This window comes from Haemaphysalis longicornis, unplaced genomic scaffold, assembly GCF_048455015.1.
Source record: "Haemaphysalis longicornis isolate Haplotype H1 unplaced genomic scaffold, Haemaphysalis longicornis Haplotype H1 scaffold_14, whole genome shotgun sequence".
NCBI lineage: Eukaryota > Metazoa > Arthropoda > Arachnida > Ixodida > Ixodidae > Haemaphysalis > Haemaphysalis longicornis.
This window is the reverse complement of record NW_027526245.1, coordinates 40,229,936-40,253,072: the sequence shown is the minus strand read 5'-3', so window position 1 is coordinate 40,253,072 and position 23,137 is coordinate 40,229,936. Positions and strand designations below refer to the sequence as shown.

The window sequence follows — 23,137 nt, the reverse complement described above, 5'->3', positions numbered from 1 at the left end:
GACTCCGGCCGCTCGAGCAACGCGAGACCCGTCGATGACAGAGAAGACGGGGCCAGCTAGGGGAGGGTTTTTGGAATAAACCCCCTTGGAGGTTGGCGTCGGTTGCCTTTGTCTCTTGCCTGCCTCTCACGCCGGCGCCGTCTTCACGGCAGTCGCGTGAGGAGGATCATCCGAGTTATTAGACCCACGTTACAAGCGTATATGCCGGGAGAAATCCCGTTTCCGGATGTTCTGTACGGAGGCACAAGCGAACAGATGAAAAATTTACCAACACATCGACTATAGCGAATTTTTCGCCGATAGGCGACTGCAATAAAGTCTCCATGAACAGAAAATATAATGGTGTGATTGCGTGCTACTAGCGGCCCGAAGCGTTAGAGTTTTTACAGTACACGCATAGGTAGATGAATGTTCGTGCGTGCAACATTAGCCTCAATATATCCCGCCACCAACATACTGCAATCAAAATTGATTCTTGCAGACGAGACAATGTGGTTGAGGATCCACCGAGCTGATGTACACACGTGCTCGTAAAATTTACTCAAGGGAACATACTCGGACAATCATCTGAAAACAAAAACCATTAGCGTCCGCACGTCTGTCCTTAATTGCGCTCGCCTGCATACAAGAAAGCTCACGGAAACACGCTTTCTGGAGATCCGTCGTGTTATTCAATGTTTTGGAAAGTCTGACGGTGGAAAAGTGCGTTCATCGACTTCATCATAAAACCAAAACCTCCGTATTTTATCATTTAGCTCCTCTCGTGTACATATCGTGGTCTTAAATATTTCATGCGGTATACTCGCCTTCCGGTACGAAGAGCCAATCGATTCACAGAAAAGAACGTCTATTACAGGCTTGCGTAAAGACACGAACCTCGTCTGGGCGACCATTTGCATCGCAAGGGCAAGCGAACTAGCTTACAATTAAGGGACGACGCCAATGTTTTCGGTTGTGCCCGCTTATTTCGCTTCCATCACCCGAGCGACGAATAGCGCCGAGGCCGAAGCCCCACTGTGGGTGTAAATCCAGTGTGTCTGGCCTACTGGCATTTAGCTTAATCCGTAGTAGCGGGCTCGACTCGTGTTAAATTTGTAATACGCCTGCTTACTGAACCCTGTACGTACTTAGGGTGAATATGTTTACCCAGTTTCTGATATGTTGGGGCTATTTTAGCTGGTTTCTCATCGACCATGGCAGACGGTGCCCAGACGGTAGCGAGGACGTGAGAATGAGGCACATAGACACTTACATATGGTATTACAATAACATTACCCGTTCTGGTAGACGCAGACCTTTTAAGCAAGGCAGGGCTGTATCGAAGATATACCTTAGGATAACATATGTGTATGCTTTGTATATATATTTAACCAGGAGCGGAACAGGGACTAAAAGGAAGCGCGAAAGGTCACATAAAGTACCCCAGAAGTTTAAATACTTCACGAACTGGCGTATCACTTGCCCTCCTTTATAAAGTGAAGCGCAGTAATGTAGGGCTAGTCGGTTTTTGAAGGGACAATTATTTAGTTTGATTCTACATCTAATTCACATCTTCATTGTTGTCCGCGTTCAATGGATTGATTTTAATGATAATGCAAATCTCCGAAATGGGATGCGTTCCAGGTTTTTGCACGTATACGAGGAGAAAAGTTGCGGTGCCATGGATGTCGGGATGTCAGCGGCGTCAGAGCTGGCCCACGCGAGGAAGACGGCCGAGTCCGCGGAGATGCTGATCGAAAGTCCGGACCTCACGGCCGACAACTTCACAGACCAGGGAAGCGGTTGGCTGCACGCGCTCTTCAGAGAGCCCTTCCTGGCTCTGCGCATCTACGGTCTCCCCTTTGCTCGCTCTGGAGGATACGTGAGTCTTTTACGCAATTTATCACCCCGGGCATTAAACTGGGGCTAGCCCGTTGACGTAGCCACAGTGTATGGCGTTGGTAGTCATTGTTGAGTTTCGGTGGAAGGGAACGGTTCATCTCTCATAGCGAAACTCTCTTTGCTTCTTACATCGTCATCGAACCTGTGCGTTTGTCACGTCACAGGCACTGGCGGTGGTCGACATGGGAAGTGTCGGTTGCTGATGTCATTTTGCCTAAACCGCATTATAAACATGGAGTAATACATTAGAGGGTGTCGGGATAATTTGTGGTGGTACAGTTGAACCTCGTTATAGCGTTGAACTCTGATATAGCGAATTATCGGCTGTAGCGAAGTAAATACGAACCGTGGTTGGCCATGCTTTATTTGAGTGACATTTATTCTGATGATAACGTAATCGAAACCACGAGAAACCGAGCGATATCGGCTATAACGAAGAAATATTTGAGGAAGGCTGATAGGCTACTTGGAAAAACTCCCAACATCCGAAACTGCAGAAGTAGAAAAGGCCCTTTTGTGTGTGGTCAGTGAGAAGAACTTAATCCTGCTCAGTGCTTCGAAAAGCCATTTGATGAAAATCGCATACTATTACAAATAAATAAGAACGCAGGCATGTTTTGTTGAACACAATTTGTTCGGTTGTAATTTCACTTTCTTGTGTTCTGGTCCATTTAGTTTCACAAGCAGGCAGGGAAGGACTACCTCGTTTATTGTGGGTTCGAAGCCTAGCATACAGCGCTTTTGTTTCTGAAATATCTGCGCTAGCCAGATCAGCGATTTGTTGAAGCCGATTTTTACCAATACTGTTACAACGAATATCGCATATAACGAACTAATTTACTTCCCTGATACTACTTCTTCATAACGAGGTTAGACTGTGCTGCCTCGCAGGAATTCGGCATGGTTCGTTCAAGCTGCACAAACAATCCCAGCGTCTGCGGGATTTGGAGGGAAGAGGCTCTTCCTCATGTCCGGCATGTGATGTCTCGCGCACCGCTCTTCAGGATTGCCCCGCTACCCGGAAGGCGGGCTTCAACACCAACAACTAAATGATGCCAATTTGTGCGCAGAGTGCGGGATATACGGGGATCAGAAGAAGGAGAGGGGTGAAGCGGGGCTTGGACCGCGAATGCATGCTGGTCCGCAAACACCGAAGTGGCGGACACGAGTACTTGGGCAAGCGCTTTTTGAAGAGCCGATTGGATTTTGTTTGCGGTAATATGCGGGTTCCCCACCCGTCATGAGGAGCCTTGCGAGATGCTTAAGTGCTGGAAAGACTATTTGTAAAAGAGAGTCTAAAATTCGTAAGCGTACTTGGTATACTAAGCGAAGTAACGACGCGTGGAGGTGCCGTACGACACAAGTCCCTGTCGACGCTGTTATTCATAAAGACGGCATACTGCGATTTACGCAAGTAAAACCCAAGTGGGGCCTCCTTTTTGCTTGGTGAGCAGGAGCGAGCAGGTTGCTACTTGCACAGGTTCCACAAATTCCATGCGACAACCACACCTTGCTCGAAGATAACTGCTCTTAGTTTATGGTGAACTTCGCCAGCTTTATACGCAACAACTGCTGCCTCGTCTGCAACCCTTGTGGCTTATCCATGCGGCTACCAAATCGATTCTGTTTACATGGTCCTGGGTTTGAATGTGGCTCGATGTAATCTTTCGCTACTTTTTTTGTTATTTTGAAAAGCAACCTGTTATATTAATCCAACTTAGGGGGACGATTTGTGCCGGTTAGCACCGCCACAGCTGTTCAAGACGATATTTAACCTCGTGAAAATGACGGAGTTAAAAAGGGGTCACTTTTGCTTTCTTTCGAAGAAGCTTTGTTGGACACCAAAATTATCAGTCTCACACACTAAGACAGGGTCTTCCTGTAGTCGCCCTTAACCTTCGCCGAGGTGACGGGACTGCTAGAGAAAATGCGATTCCCCTTTCCTTCTCCTGCCCCTCTCCTATTTGCCCCAAGGTGGCTTTGGTGACCCCAGATCCCAACCATGAGGCAGAGATAATTAGAAGGATCAGAATGGGGTGGAGTGCATACGGCAGGCATTCTCAGATAATGAATGGCAGCCTTCCATTGTCCTTGAAGTGTATGACAGCTGCATCTTTCCGGTACTCACCTACGGGGCAGAAACTTGGAGGCTCACTAAGAGGGTTCAACTTAAATTGAGAACGACTCAGCGGGCAAAGGAGCGGAAAATGATAGGTGTAACATTAAGGGACAAGAAGAGAGCGGGGTGGGTCAGGGAACAAACGCGTGTTAAGGACATACTAGTAGAAATTAAGAAGAAGAAATGGACGTGGGCCGGGCATGTAATGCGAAGGCAAGATAACCGTTGGTCGTTAAGGGTAACAGAGTGGATCCCTAGAGAAGGCAAGCGTTGCAGGGGGCGACAGAAAGTTAGATGGGCAGATGAAATCAAGAGGTTTGCAGGGATAAATTGGTCACAGTTGGCACAGGACCGCGGTAATTGGAGAAATATGGGAGAGGCCTTTGCCATGCAGTGGGCGTAGACAGGCTGGTGATGATGATGATGATGGTGATGATGGCTTTCTATCATGCATTCTACAAAAAGTTCTCTTAAAAACTCAGAAAAAAAAACGACGTAAGGCACACAGAGCTGCTCCCACAAAGAGAGCAACCATCGTTCTTTTTTTTTTCATACCAAAAAGGTGGAACCACTTATGGCGACAGCTCTAAAACGTACGCCATGGAGTGTTCTCTTCAGCATTTTTTAACATGGTAACCAAATTATCGTACGTAACTAGGTTGCCACTGTGAGGCACACATCTTGGGGTAATTACGTTCGACTATTCCTCGCCGTTCACCGTGGTTCCGCCGTTCACTTGGTTCCAGTAGTTGGTCACTTTTGTTCAAACATGGAAAAGCCTGGAAAAGCCTTGAGAACACCCTGCATGAAGCTTTACGTATTCAAAATTCACGTTTTGGCTGTTAAACATACGAAGCAACACCCGGGATATGAGGCGCGACGCAGTGGAAGGCTCTGGATTAATTTTGGACCCCTGAGGGGGGGGGGGGGATCTTTATTGTGCGCCGAAGCCGAGACCTCGACGCATGGAGGTTTTCGCTTTTCGCCCTCACCAGAAAAGCAACCACCGCGACCGGGGTCAAAGCCGCGTCCTTGTGCTCACAAATTATTTGAAGCTTGCTAAAAGGATTATCCGCCATGACCGGTACTATTGACGTGATGGAGCGGGTATATAACTCACGGTGAAATGATGTTGTGGTACTCCTCAAAGAGTTGCAGTGTGCTTGGGTGTATGCTGCTGCACCTTCGGCTTCTGCGCCACCGCTGATGTGGGGGGCCCAGATCTTTGCAGCCAAATCCCGCCCCCGAATCTGCCCATCATGCACGATGGACAACGACAGGTGCCCATGAATAACATTTTTCATTTGAGTCGTCCCGGGGTTTCAAAGGCTGCTTATTAGTATGAAAAATGTTGATATCTCGATGCCACTGTTAGCGTCAGCTAGAAGGAGCATGATATTCATCCGCCTCCCCCCTTTCACCTCAAGCTGCTCCCCTCAGTCATTTCACTACACAAACCCCAACTTGCACAGCGTAGCTACATTCCACGGAAGATGTAGACGACTGTTGGCATAATTCCCCCCCCCCACCCTCGTACTACTTCAAGGCCAAACCTACCTCAGGCAAGGGGGACCGACGTCGACTCCTGAGATGTTCCGTGAGGCCGTCGCTGGTGTTCCCATGCGTCTGCGTGGCGTACATCCTGCACTGCGGCGCTTCGGTGCTGTCGGCTGTGAGGCGCGCCCAGGACGGCGCGGGCTCGAGCCTGATGACGTACGCTTCGGACGCGTGGCGTGCCGCCGTGTGCTTCCTGGCGGCCGTGCACGCCGCGCGCAGGGGCCCCCGCGTGGTCGCCCTGCTGCCGTGGGCGGCCGAGGCCGTGTTCGGCAGGCGGGCGCAGCCACCCGAGGCCGTGCTCCGGCCGGTGAGGCGCTCCGTGCTGGTCTCGACGCTGTTCGCCCTACTCAGCTTCGCGGTGTTCGTGGCGGTTCGGGCGAGCACGCTGCTCACGCGGGGCATCCGGCAGTACTCCGACGCCTACATGTACGGCTTTGCGCCGGCCGCTGCTGGCAACCACGGGTGAGTGGGTTTCCGCTGCTGTGAAGTCAGGACATTGAGCGAGTGAGTAGCCATGTTATTTATCCCAAAAGGGGAGGCGACAGAGGGCAGAGCAAGGTACGCCCTAGGCCTCCGCTACTCTCTCGGCCTAGTCCAGGGTCTTCTCCTGGAGGTCAGGCGTTGGGCTGCTCAAGACTGCAGCCTCCCGCTGCGCCTTACATTAATGTTGAGGGATTAGGGCACAGGGCATTGAACGCAGCCCCAGGTGATGAGGTATTGATCGGTTCTGGCCGGGCGCAAAAATTTCAAGGCGGGAAGGGATAGATAGCACATAGATAGCTGCCGGCGACTGCAAAGAACATGCAGGTTGCGCGTTTCAGGCCCTCGTTTGTATCCGCCAGCATTCCCGAAATTCAAAGTTAGCTTAGATTTTAAAGGAAAGCGGCATAAAATTTTGTAAAGTAGATGCGATGAGAATGCTGGTTTTTCTCGGAAGAATGTCAAGCGCAAGAAAGGCAGTCGGACAGGGATAACATTGTCACGGAACGGAGATGAAGGCGAAGCAGGAAATGGTACACATATCTCTGTGGTCTCCTCCACCGACGAAGAGGAAGCTGTGCTTGAAGCATATATCTGTGCTCGAGCTCTCTGACGGCCGAATTGTAGAAACATCGCCGCAGCTTGCACAAGTGGTGCAATTAAGGCTGGAGAAACAGCAGAGCTGGCGGCGCCTCTCCCTTCTTGGGGGTCTCGGCTTTTGCACCTAAAATGGATTTTCGAACTCGCCGTTGAAAGTTGTCCATGACTGGCAGGCCCGGGTCATTTCGTCCGCCAGCTTTTAAATCTCTCTCCTAAACTGGACCGCGTTAGCACACGCTAGAACACACGGCCCAGTCCAAAGCCAACGCTCGCGCTATGAACCCAAAAGAAATGCTGCGTACCGGGAGTGCCATTGTAGTTCTGCTAGATAGACGGCGGTTTCATAGCACGAGCGACCCAGGTTCCATTCCGACCACGGGAAGCGTTTCTTTTTCTTTCCACTTGGCGGCACATGTTACTCTTCCCCGCTTCGGCCACCCTGCACCTCTCGCACCATTGGGGTGGCCCAGCGGTTATTTCACGGCGTAAAGGTTCCCGGGTCGATGCCAGGACCTTAATAACCGCATTCTTTTAGGGGCGAAGCCCCTTAGGTGCTGGGGCTGTTGGCGTCTCCTGTCGTCGTCGTCGTCGTCGTAATCGTCGTCTCATGTAGTCACGGTGCTAAAACACCGGGAAACTCGTTTACGCCTCGCTCTAGAACGCTTCGTGCTTCAAAGACACGAGACGTTTACAGCAAAGCTGCATACCTCCAGCTTCCAACGGTTTCATCTCCGCTTGCAAAAGCGTCAAAGAATACACTTGTACAATCCATTCTTCGCCCCTCACAAGGTTTCACGGTAGTAGAGATGGCCCGGGCATTTTTTTCTCTTTAGGCGCGCACTCCCAACCCCTGCTCGCGGGCTCCTTTCCTCCTTGCCACTTTCCCTTTCACTTCGAGGTTTCTTGGTGTGGCGGACGGACAATGCTCGGCCTAAACCGCTCCGCTGTAAATAGTTGTAAATGCACACAGCGCCCATCATCTACCACGGCTCCTGTCACTTCCGCCCTTACGCCACGTAAAAATATGACTGGGTGAAAGCGCGATTCTTGGGTTTTGAGAACATGGGGTGCTTGCACTCGCAACGAAGTCGCGAAGTGATCATGGTAGCGCACCACGTTCTCCGTAAGAAAAACGCAGACATGCTGCAGCTTTGTTGGGCCCGCTGGCATAAAACCAAGGATGTACTAAAATTGTCTACTATTTAAAATATACTCGCCAGTTATTTACGTCATCTGGCAGCATCTAGTGTTCTTGGAAATATCAAGATTTGCTTCCTGGTAATGTGCATGCTGTGCACATGTGCTGTGCACCCACACATTCGGCCTCATTAGAATAAGTCACGTGAGTCTCCCAAAGGAAGACTCACGTGACTTCCTGCGCTTCCAAAGGAAGCGCAGATTGATCTGAGGCTGCGTATACATTCACAAAATTTGACTGAAACTCATATCCTGATGAACGAATGTCGCGCTGTTGACCGTTTAGAGTAGAGTCAAACCCGGTTATAGCAAACTGCAATATGCGCCACGATTAGTTAGATATATTCAATAGTTCGATATAGCCGAACCCGCCTATAACGAGTTTATTGCTACGAGTTCGCAGTACGCGGAAATCCCCTGCCATCTCCGCATGCAGAAACGAACAAAATAAAGAAGGGCATTACCATACACAAAACAATCGATTTATCGCAAATGGTAAAGCTACTTTCCGCCTTAACGCCTTAACTGCCTACTTCCAAAAAAAGCGGTGATTTTTGTTTTCCCTTTCGTTTTTACATCGTCATCTAGCACAGCATTCTTTATACGAGACATTGTTTGCACACCAGTTCGAGTCCGTGTCCTTCAATACCGAAGAAATATTGGCGGAGGACATCGACTGCCAAAAGCACTTCATTAAGCGTCGGACGGCTTTCACTCGCGACATCCTCTGCCTCCCCGGTGCTTTTCATCAGCACTACAACGGTGCTGCTGACGGTGCCCGCCTCCGAGGGACTCACAGTGACGGCAACGTCGTCGTCGAAACTTAGGAAATCTTCGGAGGACACTCCTTTCCGCACAGCATCGGGAAGGTTGGCGAGCTGCCGTCTTGTTCCGGACTCGCTGACTGGGCGGGTGTCGTCGTGAGTTCCGCGCGTCGGAAACAGTTACGGAAAGTGTCGGGCGTCATGTCACTCCATACGAGGCGCAATGTCTCAGTCGCGGCTTATCTCAATCACCGCTCTTTGACCATGCATTTTGGCGGCCGTTCTAGGCACGCCGAGCTCGATATATCAGATGTGAAATTTGTTCTAAGGAATATGTTTCGCGTGTATTTCCGTAATTTGTTAATTTTTGTTTGATGTATAGCCTAATGCACTCTATCGGGGTTCGTTATAGTCGGGTTTGACTGTATACCTGCACGTAGAATTGGCTGGAGATGATGATGATGAGTAGAGGCTTCCCTTTCGCATGGGCGAGTCCATTGAAAACAACTGCATTGCGTGTTTCGTTGAACAGCTTCATTTAGATGCCTATTCCCTGCTTCCCACAGTGACCAGCCGTGGTCGCTGTACGTGCTGGCGTCATGCGACATGCTCCTGTACGCCCTCGTGATGACGCTGCCTCGCTGGAGCGTAGCCGTGCACCTGTCCATCTGCCGGTTCCTGGCTGCCCTGGCAGATGAGCTGACGGTTGCCGTCCGAAACGCATCTGAGCCTCGCGGACGGCTCCTCGACGCTTCGAAGGTATATAAATTTAGGGTTGTTGGCTTTTTACCCTATTGTCACACCTCGAGCATTATTCAGGAGGATCGGGTTAAACCCCAGTGCTCCCCGAATAGACCTTTTCAAAGTAGCGATCTCCACAAGCGTTGGCTGAAGGTCCGCGGTTCTCAACCAGTACTTGCTGTAAGCAAACCCCAGAACACAGCTTTTGAACTCATTGAATAGATGCATGACTTAACGCTCGCTATGCTGGGCTGGCATATGCTGACGTTGGGCCTACCTAATGGAAGCTGTGATGTCGAGAGAACTTTCTCCCAGCTGAGACACATTCAATGATCGGACAGACCTGGAAGGGATATATCGACATGTTGCGCATGCAGATTGCGATGCACGTAAGCAAGGATGTGTAAAACATTGAGGAAGAGCTTTTCGAGAATAAAATGTTTAATTTTCTACAAGTTATCAATGCCCTTTACTGTTATCATGAGTCATCCATTTCCAAAGAAACGGCAAACTTCGGAGAGTATTTGCTAGAAAATCCTGATATCGCCGAAAGGAACAGTAATTTTAACGCATTAGAGTTAAGAAGCTCGTGACACCTACTGATAAAATAAACTGAGTGTATGGCTCACTACATCTATAAATCTAACCACTTGTCTAAGCGCTTGTCCCGTCCACGCCTCGTCCTGTGTTTTTTTAAATAGCGCATGTTTTCTGTGGGACTATGAACCAACACGCCCAAACCTTTTCCCTTCTGAATAACCCGAAAAAACCCGAACTTCGAAATGGTTTTGCAAAAAAGAACACCCGATTTGTCCCTGATTATCAGTTTGAAAAACAGCACCCGCTTTTTACCCCCAGATTTTCAGAAAACATATACTCCGAAAACTAACAACCCTATATATATATTGGGCGCCAATTAGCTCTTTTTATTTGTCTGTGTCATTTAGAGTAGCGAGATGGGGTTACTAAGGCGCCCCTACCATACAGTGCAACATACACGAGATTAATTCGTGTTCTTGGAAAACTAGACGTAAAAAATCGATACCACCGGACACGACAAGACCGGAAGTTACGCATTTCGGAATGTCGAGTGCGCCATATGGGATTGCGTTCTAGGGCGACGGTTGCACTTTAATGTACCGTAAAAAAACAAATTACATGTTGAAACCAGGGAATGACACCCCCACAAGGTTCTTTTGTGTTTTTTCAAGTTGAGAGAAAGGGGAATTAGGTTATCCAGGCATTTCCAGCGAAACAAGAATGATCACGCCCATTTCACCCCACATGTGTCACGAAGCTTTGCATGGCGTGACGCCGCACTGTGAGGATTGTCCAATACACCTACGCGTGTATCCGCGCTGCTCTTGGGGTGTGTAAGACAGCGTTAGGCTTGGAGTACCGGCCCATTCATTTTCCAATGGCACGCCTCCTTGAATGGCACGCTTCAACAGCGGCAGCCACTTTCAAGAGCAGGGTAACCCTGTGGTAATCTTCAATCTTCTTGCTGCGCAAGTCACCCGCCGCGGTGGCTCAGTGGCTAAGGCGTTGCGCTGCTGAGCACGAGGTCGCGGGTTCGATTCCCGGCCGCGGCGGCCGCTTTTCTGATGGAGGCGAAAAGCAAAAACGCCCGTGTGTTCGAGATTTCGGCGCACGATAAAGATCCCCAGGTGGTCAAAATTAATCCGGAGCCCTCCACTACGGCGCGCCTCATCGCCTGCGTTGCGTCGGCGCGTTAAACCCCACAATCAATCAATTGCTGTGCAAGTCATCACGCTCCTCGCTGCCATAGACGAGCGCAGCGGGGAGCAGGGCTGCAATAACACAGGGCGAAGGAGGGCAACCCCCGGTGTTACCGAGATGCGGAACACCAGGTTGATTACGATGGTTGTGCGTGCAACTTCCATAGCATAATGTGATGTATTCCTAATTACACAAAAGTTTGTCAGCGCGCGCCTACATACTTACGTATTCCCTACAGAACGGTTTTCTCTGTAGCTATAGGAACGCACTATAATGCACGATAAAAAAATTGAACAGTCATCTTGTATTACAGCATTTGATGGACCGCGACAATGTTGGGAAAAACGCCTTTTAGTGAGGATACCCTGCAGTGCACAGACAACGTTAAACCGCATGCAACGGTCATCGCGGATAACCTTTAGGTTGCAAACGACTCAATTTGCACTGAGAATAGGACGCTTCTATGCCTCCACACTGTAACTAGCGTTTCTGGTTAATTAACGAATTATTATTATTAATTATAAATTGATCGGTTGGTTGATTGATTGTGAGGTTTAGCGATCCGACGTACACAGGCGATGTGGCGCGCCGTGGTGGAGGGCTCCGGATTAATTTCGAACACCTGGGGATCTTTCACATGCGTCGAAATCTCGAACACACGGGCGTCTCGGCTTTTCGCCTCGATCAAAAAGCGGCCACCGCGGCCGGGAATCGAACCCTCGGCGTTGGGCTCCGCACCACAATGCCATATTCACTTAGCCGCCGCGACGGGTGCAATTTATTGGCGGTTTCAGGTGACCATTGTCGCAGGTGGCAGCTTCAGTACTCCATAGACGTTGCCGCTTGGGCGATGCGAGCTGGTCGGTGCGAACCGATACTCTTGCGCGCAGGTTCAGGACCTGCGGTTGCGCCACTCACTGCTGTGCCGCGCCATCGGCCGCTGCGACGACCTCTATGGCGGGCTGCTCTTCTTCTGGTAAGCGCGCCATGGTTGGTCTGCCCCTGGTGGCTGTAGCCACTGGCGCTCGACTGAACTGCATGCTGCCTGGTGTGTCGCAGTCAAGTAGCGATTGCCGCAGCATCATCTATAAAGGTGTCCCGGCGTTACCACCGAAGGACCACAACCGTAGTGAAAGCACGATGCCCGTTAGTGCGCACAAGACTGCGATATCTCCTCCGCCAGCAGCACGCGTTCCGGTGACCTGCCTCCTACAATCGGTGCCCTTGCAACGGCTTTTATCCATTACGATTCATCGCCGACGCTCTTGCGTTGTTTTATAATCCGTGGGTTGGGTGACGACGAAGTGCCTCTTCTGTAGGACGCTGCTTCTTTTGTCTGCGACTATTTGTGGCCTTTTTTGCCCTCAACCCGCGGTGCACCCTTTTTTCTCAGCTGTGAAGAACGGGGATCCCTCTGAGGAGCCATGCGACGTCGATCCACCGGTGGGCGCGGCCTCCAGGAAGCGCGCCAGCCTCCCAACTGACACGGACACCGACGACACCCAGCGCTACTCAGTGCCCAGTGACGGTGATTCAGACGATGGCTTTCGAGTGTACCTTGGAAAAAAGGCGAAAAGAAGGCTTCTCACGACATCTTCGCGGTAGAGCACCTTGAGAGTGAAGCCCGTGCCTAGGGGCCCTGTGCACACTATACTGTTCGTGCAAGAGGCCAAGACAGACAACCTAAGGATGCTTAACAAGGAAGAAGTCTCCGCGTTCCTCGAGTCCACTGTACCTAGAGAAGTCAACGACGTCAGGATTAATTCCCGACGAGATATCTTGGCCATCGACGTGAAGAATCGGAGTGCGCTGGAGGTTCTGCGAAAGAGTACGTCCCTGCAAGGCATAAAAGTGCGAGCTCATGACACTCCGTATGGGGACACGTCTATAGGCGTCATTTATGATGCCGATGCGTCTACCCCCGAGAAGGACCTGCCAATACTAATCAAACCTGCACATGAAGGTATTGTCATCAGACAAGTGAGCCGCATTGGTACGTCCAGGCGCCCGAAGAAAGTTTTCAAGGGCCACAGCCTTCCTGCCCATGTTAGGGTGGGTCATTTCCGTCAGCCTGTCCGACCCTATGTGCTAAAACCCCTCCACTGCCACAAGTGCATGAAGATTGGACATGTCGTTGCAGTCTGTGGGAGCGCCACTGTATGTCCCAAATGTGCTGGGCCGCGCAAGGCTAGCGACTGCAGTGAAGGCACCCTGAAGTGCGCCAACTGTGAGGGACCTCATGACGCTTCATCGAAGAAGTGCCCACGTATGAAGAGGGAGGTCACTGTCTTGAAACAGATGATGGGGGATCACTCCACGCACAAGGAGGCTGCTGCGACGGTACGACAGCGGCAGCACCACTGATATCGACTCCGGAGGTCCTCAAAGAAGCCTGACCGTTTTCCAACCAACGCCTCTATGCAAGCGGATCCTCCACCAGTGCAACAAATACTTATCCCACCGCTATCCCCACGGCCGCCGCTTCCGCCGCCTCCGCCACCCCCGTTCCAGCAGGAGTCGCCGAGCAAGCATCGGAAGGAGTTACAACCTTCGCCGGTTGACGCGTGGCCCCTACTGCCACCGATTGTACCACCGACTGAGCCCCAACGCTCAGTGCAGAAGACAGTAATGCGATCTCCTGTTCCGGCTGCAGGCCCAGATCTGCAAGTCGTAGCGGTCTTGAGGTCCCTCATGAATGCCATCCGCACGTTACTCACTAACATAAACACTCCATCTGCGTTGAGTGCACTACAAGTACTACAGGTCCTGGAGCCAGTACTCGCAAACCTCGGGTGAGCAAGTGCAATGGCCAACGTGCGCCCTTCGGTGAGTGCGGATGTCAAGGCCGCTTCCATTTTCGAGTGGAACTCTAGAGGTCTGCTGTCACGCATATCTGATCTCCGGCAATTTGTGTTTACGAAGTCGATCCCAATCCTCGTCATCTGTGAGACGAAGCTGTATAAAACTATTAGATTATCTGCTATGAACTTTTTCAATCATCCACATGCGGGGAGCCCAAAAACGTGGCGGTTCATCAGACGTGAGCTCGCCTACGTGCACCATCCTGTGCAGCCTCACAGAGGTAACGAGTACGTCTGACTGACGATCAGGAAACGCAAGCTCACCTTCACACTTGTGGGTGCGTACAGACACCCAACAACATCTCGTTTTGATCGCAAGAGGCTGGAGGGCATACTAAGCACAATGACTGGTCCGTGCCTACCACTTGCTTTGGGGAAGCTGAGGCATTAACAGCAAAGGCCGGAGCCTGGTGTCCTTTGCCTCAGAGCATGGCCTGTGTTTACTGAACGATGGAAGTCCTACTTTTTTACGTGGCACGAACTACGGCAGCTGCTTGGACCTAACGTTTGTGTCGCGATGCTTATCCGGCCGTACACAATGGTTTCCAGGCATAGAAACCCATGGAAGCGACCATATTCTGACCTATTTAAAGATTCATGGACTACAAAATCGCTTCGACCCCAACGTTATTCGGGTGACAATTGGTCCCAATTTCAATCCAAGATGGAAGATTGTTGCGGAGGTGACGAGCCTGGAGATCTGGAGTCTGCCATTGGAAGCACGCTAGTTGCTTGCAAACGTTCCGTCCGGCTGTCTCCTATAATCACAGAGATCGACATAGAGCTGGAGCGCCTTAGAACTGTCTGTCGGCGCGCCAAACGAAGATACAGACGTGCGAAGCCTCTTCAAGATTTAAGAGATGCGAGAAGGACGCAGAAGAAGGCCGCATTATCCAAGTGCAAGCACAGCGTTGGAAGTCCTTTTGTTAATCACTCGACCCTCGAAAGTCTTTGTCTGGAATATGGATAACTGTGCGAGGGCTAATGACCCCCGTGCAACAGCGCTCCCCATTCAAGGCTCTGGCTCTGCAGAAGCGCGGAGAGCTCGAAGTAGCAGAGGACTTCTGTGTTCGGATCGCCAGTAGAACAGGCCCTGCTGGTTCATCACTTGCCATTGACATTCTCGCTTCGCGGGATTCTCGGATGGACGTCCCATTTTTGATGAAAGAGCTCGAGGCGGCATTGGCTCTCTGTACCCGATCGTCATCGCCTGGGCCGGATGGAGTCACTTATGCTGCTCTCTGTCACCTTGGCAGCAGCGCCCGGCACACCCTTTTGAAATATTGCAGCGAACTATGGCGTGATGGCATAGTACCTGAAAAATGGAGGTCTAGCCGCCTTGTTCCGCGCCTGAAACCTGGAAAATCTCTGGTGAACCCAGCGGCATACCGACCCATAGCACTGGGCAGTTGCGTTGGAAAGCTTATGGAACGAGTTATCCTTGCAAGATTGGAGTGGTTCCTGGAGCACTACAACGTCTACCCTGAAGTCATGGCTGGTTTCCGTCGTGGACGTTCTTCTATGGATTGCATTATCGACCTGATAACCTTTGTGCAGCAGCAGAGACGCATCAAACGCATATGCGCTGCACTCTTTCTGGACGTGAGAGGAGCGTATGACAACGTGGAGCATGATGCCATTCTTAAAGCACTGCAGGCAGTGTGGCTTGGCGGCCGAGTCTACCAAGCGTGCAAAGTTACATTTCGGGGAGGTCATTCTTTCTAATGACTCAAGATGGCACAACGTCAATACACTATACCAAACGCGGTGTCCTCCAGGGAGGCGTCTGGAGCCCCACGTTGTTCAAACTCACACTCATCGGCCTCGCAAGCTCCCTCCCAAGAACGGTTCATCTGTCGATTTACGCGAATGATATTTGCATCAGGGCAGATGGAGTGACTCGACGGCACGTGCGCGCGCGCCTGCAAAAGGCTGCACATTTGACCAACATTTATCTGCATAAACAAGGGTGGGAAGTGTCTTCCAGCAAATGCGCAGTGCTCGCGTTCTCACGGAAACCTATGTATGCATACCCTCTGACAGTTAATGGCGAAAGGGTCTGTAATGTGAAGTATCACAAGTTTTTCGGCGTGGTCGTCGACAGAGACCTTTCTTGGGTCTCTGCCGTTGTTTGAAGAAGAGGCTGTCTGCAGTGGCCCATATTCTCCTGTTCATCGGCGGCAAGACGTGAGGAGAACCTATGAAGTCAATTTTGCAGCTATACGACGCACTATTCTTGGGCTCCCTACGGTACAGCCTTCCTGTACTTTCAGGTACGTGCCGTACAAACATTCAGCAACTGCAAGGCATACAAGTGCATGGCCCTCCGAACTTGCCTCTGCCTACAACGATGCACGTCAATAGCTGCAACCATTGCTGTGGCTCGCGATCAGCCCTTGCCCACTTACGTGACAATTGAAACACTCAGGGCGCACATTAGGCACCTAACCAGGTTGCCTGATCATCACCTTGCTAGTACGCCATATAAACGCTCCCAAGCGTCTTTCGCAAAGGCTGTAGCTTCCAACATCACCAGCATGCCGTCCAACTATACGCCTGCGATGAGGCCGCCACTCCCACTTTGGTGTACGACGCAGCCTCGAGCATGCCTTGCTATCCCAGGCTCAACAAAGAAGCAAGATTTTCCAACTCTGGCACTACAGTAGCTAACTGTCATTTATTTACACGAGAGTTACAGTGACCGTACCCATATTTACACCGATGGCTCTGTAACAACATCTGGTTCTGCCGGCGCCGTTGTTATACCACGAATGTTCATGCCAACGGAATTCAAAATAGCCCATCTTACCACTTCCACGGATGCAGAACTTACCACCATCCGCTGTGCCCTTCACACCATTGAACAAACTTCATGCCGAAGATGGGCGATCTTCTGCGACTCAAAGCCTGCGCTTCAATCGCTGCAGTCAGCCGTGTGCCATGAAACTCATGAGCAGCAGCTGGCCGAGATTATACTACTGTACGACCGCCCAAGCGGGCCATGACATTGCCTTTGAGTGGCTTCCCAGTCATTGCGGCATTGTCAGAAACGAAAGTGCGGACGCTGCCGCCCGCTTGGCACACCAAAAAACGCAGGCCATATCCGTTCCGTTATCCAGGACGGACGCAGCTAGGACTCTCCACAAACTTGCTCGGGAGACCACGCTATCCAAATGGACTACGAAGAGTTCACGAGCGCTCGTATTCATGCCGTGGACCCGCATCTTCAGCGCCCCCTTCCATTAGGCCTCCCACGATTTGATGCAACCATTCTTTGTCGTCTCTGGCTTGGAGTCGCATTCACAAATGCTTATTCCTATTTGATTGGAATTGCAGCCAGTGAGGCGTGCGAAGTTTGTGACACACCCGAGACCATACGACATGTCCTATACGACTGTCCACGGTTTTCATCGGAAAGAAGCCAACTCTCTTCGACTCTACGAAAGCTAGACTCTCAGCGCCCCTTTTCTCTGATGAGACAATGGGCCACTGGCCTTCTCCGTCATCTACGGACAAGGCAACAAAAGCGCTCCTGTGTTTTCTAAAAACGAACTGTAGCGCAAAAGACTACCTTCTATGAACTCACTGCACTTGTTTGTCTATAGTGTCCTACCGCTGGGCACACCACTCTACGCTATGTCTGTACCTTTCCCCTTCTTTTGCTGTCTTTCTCTTTTTCCTCATTGCTCCCCTTTCCACCCGTGCAGGTTAGCATACTAGGCCGTAGCCTAATTAACATTCCTGCCTTTCCTTTACCTTGTCTCTCTCTCTCTCTTTCTCTCTCCCGAAGGAAGTCAAGTAGGGCTCAGCCTAACCCCTATGCTGCAAGGCGAAGTGGTACAACAGCGTATTCCGGGAGTGTTGCACGCAGACGACATTGTTCCTTTAGCTGATAACCAAACAGATATGCAACGGCTAATAAATATTTGCGACCAGGAAGCCTCCGACCTCGGGTTAAGTTTTAGCGCAGAAATATGAGGAACAAAGTTTTTTCAATGACGCTACATCTGACGTAGTGTCTATCCAGCAAGGCCAATTGCCCAGAGTGAAGGAATATCGCAACCGTTAGAACCCTGTTTTCGGCCCCTTTAAATCACGCCCTGAGCTAGTAGATGCGAATTCAAGTTTTTTTAATGATAAAAGTTTACGCACCAACAAAATCTGGTGCGGACAAGCATCAAAATTCAACCGAGCTCAAGGAAACAGCAGGAGAGCGGCCCCGAGTGAAGCAGACGACATATGCGAGAATCCCTAAGCCGACGTCACGGAGACGTAAGGTCCCTGAAAGAACTAAGGTAGCGCCAACTGCTCCCTCCTTCTCCGCTGCCCTCCTCTTTTTTCTCTCCCCTCACCCGCGGCGCCGCCGTCCCTTTAACTCCGCGGCGGGGCCGCCATATTTGTTGGCCACTTGAGAGCAGACGCCCTTGCTACGCTCCAGGGCGCTCGCTGCAGTTTGCTCTTGTTTTCGCGCCGAAATCGCTCTTTGGTAGCATTTATAGGATTTCTAGAGCCCCGTTTTACCAACAGACACTGAGTGATAGTGTTTTGTTTTATATTTTTGTCTACAAGGGGATATTTGCGAGGCGGATGCCGCTGGCGCATACGCACAGCGCGGTTTTTGTTTACGTGTGCGGCATTCTGTAACACCTCAGGATAGCTCGTGAATGCGAAAGGATCGAGCGTGGACATTTCAAACTGCTCTGTTACGGTAGTTCCGTTCTTGCATTCGCGTGACTGTGGTCGTGCAATCACTGCACAGAGGTCTTGCGCACGGTTCGCGGCAGTATACAGTGCGCTTCCTTTGCAAATGCCGTAGTTCGAGCGCTGCGCTGGCGTCCTTGCACTCGCCTTTCTTGCGATAATTGTGTATCCTCAGCGGCGTTCACTCTGCGCCCGCTTTTACTAACGACCTACAGCCTACCTTAATTACGCGCAGTTTAGATTGCTTTGCCGTTTTTGTAGAAATGTTTCCTTCACCTTCATGTCGTTATAGGCTGCTGTGAGTAGACTAAAAACATACACATGCTGTTGTGCGTGTGTGCACGTACAGCGACGTGAAAAGCCCCTGCTTCCCCGACTTCGCAGCCGGATACACTAAACTACACTCGCGGCCGTACGTTCATGTGCGAACCTAGTGAAAAACGCAGACTTGTAATTCTGGGAATACGCGCCAGAGAAGACTGCGATCAATCGATCGGGTAAACTGAAATTACAGTCCCTCTAGGTACAAATTATGTAACTAGTTACTGCAGTTAATTAATCATGCAATGCGTTTTTTCACCGGGCGCGGTCGTTTAGAGCCGTTATTAATGGAGGCGCCTGGACAGAATTGTTTTGTGCTGGGATATATTCTGGCAGATTTGTACATTGCACTAACACAGGGATACACCCGAAAGAAATTCGAAGGAGGACCAATGTCACGATGATTATCAAGAGAAAACAATAAATCACAAAAATGAATTGGTGCCAGCAAATAGATATTTTATTGGAACAAACGTCCGTAATGACGTCGTGCAGGTGGCTTGTGCTGCTGACGTGGCATCCCGTGAGAAAAAATGTTGGGAGTGGCATTTGGGTTTAGTTTTTTTAACGCCAAGCTTCTCCAATATCCGTTGCTCAAATTGATCCGTGAAATAATCCTATTGAGAAGGGAAAAGAAATGTCGCCACCGAGTTTGAGATGCGCCACAAACACTCCGCAAATATAGGCAATAATGCATTGCAGAAGGGAGTTAGTGGCTGTTCTACCGTAGCATGGTCAAATTCGTGTTCGCGCATCTGCTCAGTGCCGCGTCCGCTCAACTCGCTACACTAAACCCGTTTAGCAAGCGCTTTGCTGGACAAAAATACGTCTGCTGAAAATAATATAGTCGCCCAGTGTGTTTTGGTTCAAATCGCAATGACTGGATACGCTGCGCCATTGACTACTAAGATGAAGTAAGCGCGCACACTGCAAATGTACGGCATCACGTGTAATGCAAACGTAAGTCGTAATTAACGTTCCTCTGTGCATACACGGAAGAAAGGGCGTACAGCCGTTACGGTGCGAATATGCATTTGAAGTGCTCATTCAAACGTGCGCGAATTTAATAAAGCGATAACAGAAATTGCGCATCAAACGTACGTCAACGGCGCGGTCACTATATTAGCTGACCTTAAATTGTTTTACCTAGCCGCAATTTTTTTTTCTCGCAACAGCCTCAATTTGCGCCGCACCGACCAAGCCCATATTACGCAGCAAATCACTCCGATGTCATAACAACGGGATTATAATACCACCCGGGTAGCTAACACACAAAACATGAGTTCACGCCAAAAAGGGCGTACACGCACTCGGAACGCACACGATACATGGTCAGACGCAAGCTGCCGTCGGCCAAAACAAGCATGAATTCAGGTGAACAATTCTCGCGTCACGAAACCCTTACGACAACTGACTGAACATGCTACGCCGCTGATATTGATGCTGGAAGTTAAGCGCGCACATGACAAATACACGGCCTCTTAAACAAACCAAAGCTTACGACGGGACGAACTCGGCGCTGCGCGCAATGCCTACTCAGAACAAAGCGTGGACGACGGTCGCGAAGGGAATACGCATTTCTTCGTAAGTGACCGCTCAAGCTCGCGCAGAATTTAACAGAGCAAGAACAAGCATTCAGAAACTTACCTCGCAAAAGAGTGATGGTAGCGTCGGCCTGAAGTATGCCCGTTCAAATCTATGCAACCAAACTTTTCTCCTTTCTGCGTCGCGTTTCCCGGACGGAATAACGAAGTCTTGTGCCCTGCCTGACGATATTCGCGCTGCCTAAGGCACAACACATCGACACCGAGAAGCAACCTAAAACGACACCGGTGCGACATTTTTTCGAAGCGAGCAGCTAATTCCGGTACTGAAGCACGGTGGCGACGGTGGCTCGGAAGCCAGCAATGGCGTCGCAGCGGCGGCGTTGCGCAATGTCCCAGCCGGCGAGGCATCGGCGAGGCGACCCGGCGGCGGAGCAAAAAAAACAAAACCACGTGACTTTTCCCTTGGCCAATGGCGCGCGGCGTTCGCCGGCGAAAAAGAAAATGGCAAAAAACGAAGTAAGAGAGGAGCGCGGGCGAGGGCGAAAGGCGGCGAGATCTAAAGATGGCGCTACCTTAGTAATTTTAGGGACCGCGGTTCGCAGCGCCGCCAGCGGTCGCGCGATCTCCGCCAATAAATAGTAAACGTATCTAGTGCCTGGTTCCGTGGAATTCACGGCAACTGAGGCGAGCCACGGCAGATGAGATGGCGGATTCTGTGATGTTCGGTCATGACTGCGCGGACTTAGCGTCGTCTGTCGTGCTGCCCTTCCGCTTCGCAAAAGACTGATCGTGGTACAGTGTTGCATAGTCTATTTTTATTTCTCGTTGTAATATTTTGTTTCTGTGTTTGTAACGACGATCTGTACGCAACAAAGAGCACCCAAATTATTTTAGTCGAAAAACAGATGTTCCCGTTTTTGTAAATCTTTGTCATGCTTGTACTTTTTCGCTGTGCTTTATGCGCCGACTCCTTTCGGTGACCTGAAACAATTACACCAAAGAAAGCACGCGCATTTTCCGAGAGCAAGCGTCGCGTGTTTGTTCCACGTTGTCGGGGGCAGGTACGCCGACTGCGTCGCCGTGTTCATCCTGGGCGTCCCGTGGATCATGGCGTGCGCCGACGCGGACGGGCCCAGCACTTACGCGGCGGCCTCCGTCGACGTGACGCTGGCCGTGTGCCTGCTGGTGGCGCTGAGCATCGCCGCCTCGGAGCCCGGCCGCATCGCCAAGGACGCGCTGACCGTGCACGTGCTGCGCCTATCCTGCTGCCAGCCCCCGAGCCGGGGGGCGCAGTCTTCCCTGGACCTCAATCACGAGCTGCTGCTGCTCTCGGCCGCCGTGCGCGGCGCCCGCGTCACCATGAGCGGCTGGAACTGCTTCGACGTCACCCGCGGCACCACCATCACCGCGCTCTCCATGCTGGCCACGTACGCCGTCATCGTCTACCAGATGCTGCACCACATCGGATGAGGAGGCCCCCGGGGGTCCCCCGAAGCCCTAGAGAGCATGTGTGCAGACGGAGACCGCATGCTTCGGCAAGCTGCTATGCCTATGGTAGATGGGAATAGCGCGCACGATGCACGCGCATACTGACGCAAGGGTTAGACTAGCATAAAGATTAAGGTTTGCCAAGCACACTAAGACGACCTTAACACGATAATAAACAGCAAAAGCAAACGTAATAGAAAAATGATAACTTGCTTTTAATTGAAACATTAAGACGTATTCAGAGAAGAGAGAGAATAAAATGTCTGGTAATAAAACCAGGAACAAAACGTGGTTTTATACTTTGCAGTGCGATTCAGAAAGCACTGTGCGATACTTCGTTTATGTAGATTTGAAATCAACGTGGTCAAACACTCGGAAGAAAGTTCCCTCTCTAGGAACATAGCCTACAAAAGTAGATTAAGGGAACATGTTCTGTAGGAGAGAACGCTTGGGTAAGTAGAAAATAAAATACACTTCCCGGATAAGCAGGGCTCAGACAAAAATGCTTTGCAGCGTTCTCTGTCTTGAGGAACCGAGGAAGTGAGGAAGTGATTACGGGGAAGTGATTACGGCAGGGATTTCCGAGGAAGTGATTACGGCAGGGACCCGGACATGCTGGCGCTCGTCGCCGACTTCGTCAAAGCGCTCTGACCTTGGGGAAAAAAATTGCCGTACACACCGCGCATTGACGCTCGAATCTTTCTGGTTGGAGCAGAGAGCTCGAGCGAACGGCTTTCCATACACGACACCGGCCAACTGGCATAAGCGATGCTGCTACTGAAATTGAAAATACGGCACATACGTACCAGTCTGTATTCGTCCGTCGCGACGGGGCTGATAACCGCCGCGGTGGCTCAGTGGCTAAGGCGTTGCGCTGCTGAGCACGAGGTCGCGGGTTCGATTCCCGGCCGCGGCGGCCGCTTTTCTGATGGAGGCGAAAAGCAAAAACGTCCGTGTGTACGAGATTTCGGCGCACGTTAAAGATCCCCAGGTGGTCAAAATTAATCCGGAGCCCTCCACTACGGCGCGCCTCATCGCCTGCGTTGCGTCGGCGCGTTAAACCCTACAATCAATCAATCAATCAATCAGTCAATCAATCAGGAACCAATAAAATGGCGCACGGAAGCCGTGTCCCTCAAA

At 50.9% G+C, this 23,137-nt stretch overlaps 2 protein-coding genes across 2 annotated transcripts; both read left to right on the top strand.

Moving 5' to 3' along the window:
- Nucleotides 1-1,629: 1,629 nt before the first annotated feature.
- Nucleotides 1,630-6,023, top strand: LOC144164864 (uncharacterized). The gene is made up of 2 exons (XM_077695111.1): nt 1,630-1,861; nt 5,547-6,023. The coding sequence occupies exons 1-2, from the start codon at nt 1,661-1,663 to the stop codon at nt 6,021-6,023; spliced, it is 678 nt and encodes a 225-aa protein (XP_077551237.1). The 5' UTR covers nt 1,630-1,660.
- Nucleotides 6,024-9,166: 3,143 nt separating this feature from the next.
- Nucleotides 9,167-22,239, top strand: LOC144165055 (uncharacterized). Its single transcript, XM_077695207.1, has 3 exons — nt 9,167-9,357; nt 11,970-12,055; nt 21,571-22,239. The coding sequence occupies exons 1-3, from the start codon at nt 9,205-9,207 to the stop codon at nt 21,977-21,979; spliced, it is 648 nt and encodes a 215-aa protein (XP_077551333.1). The 5' UTR covers nt 9,167-9,204; the 3' UTR covers nt 21,980-22,239.
- The last annotated feature ends 898 nt before the right edge of the window (nt 22,240-23,137 follow it).

Bases quoted from the DNA above. Each gene is read 5' to 3' on its own strand.
- LOC144164864 (XM_077695111.1), top strand. From the start codon at position 1,661: ATGGATGTCGGGATGTCAGCGGCGTCAGAGCTGGCCCACGCGAGGAAG. The intron at 1,862-5,546 runs GTGAGTCTTTTA...TACTACTTCAAG, and splicing joins TTGCTCGCTCTGGAGGATAC to GCCAAACCTACCTCAGGCAA.
- LOC144165055 (XM_077695207.1), top strand. From the start codon at position 9,205: ATGCTCCTGTACGCCCTCGTGATGACGCTGCCTCGCTGGAGCGTAGCC. The intron at 9,358-11,969 runs GTATATAAATTT...TCTTGCGCGCAG, and splicing joins GGCTCCTCGACGCTTCGAAG to GTTCAGGACCTGCGGTTGCG. The intron at 12,056-21,570 runs GTAAGCGCGCCA...TGTCGGGGGCAG, and splicing joins GGCGGGCTGCTCTTCTTCTG to GTACGCCGACTGCGTCGCCG.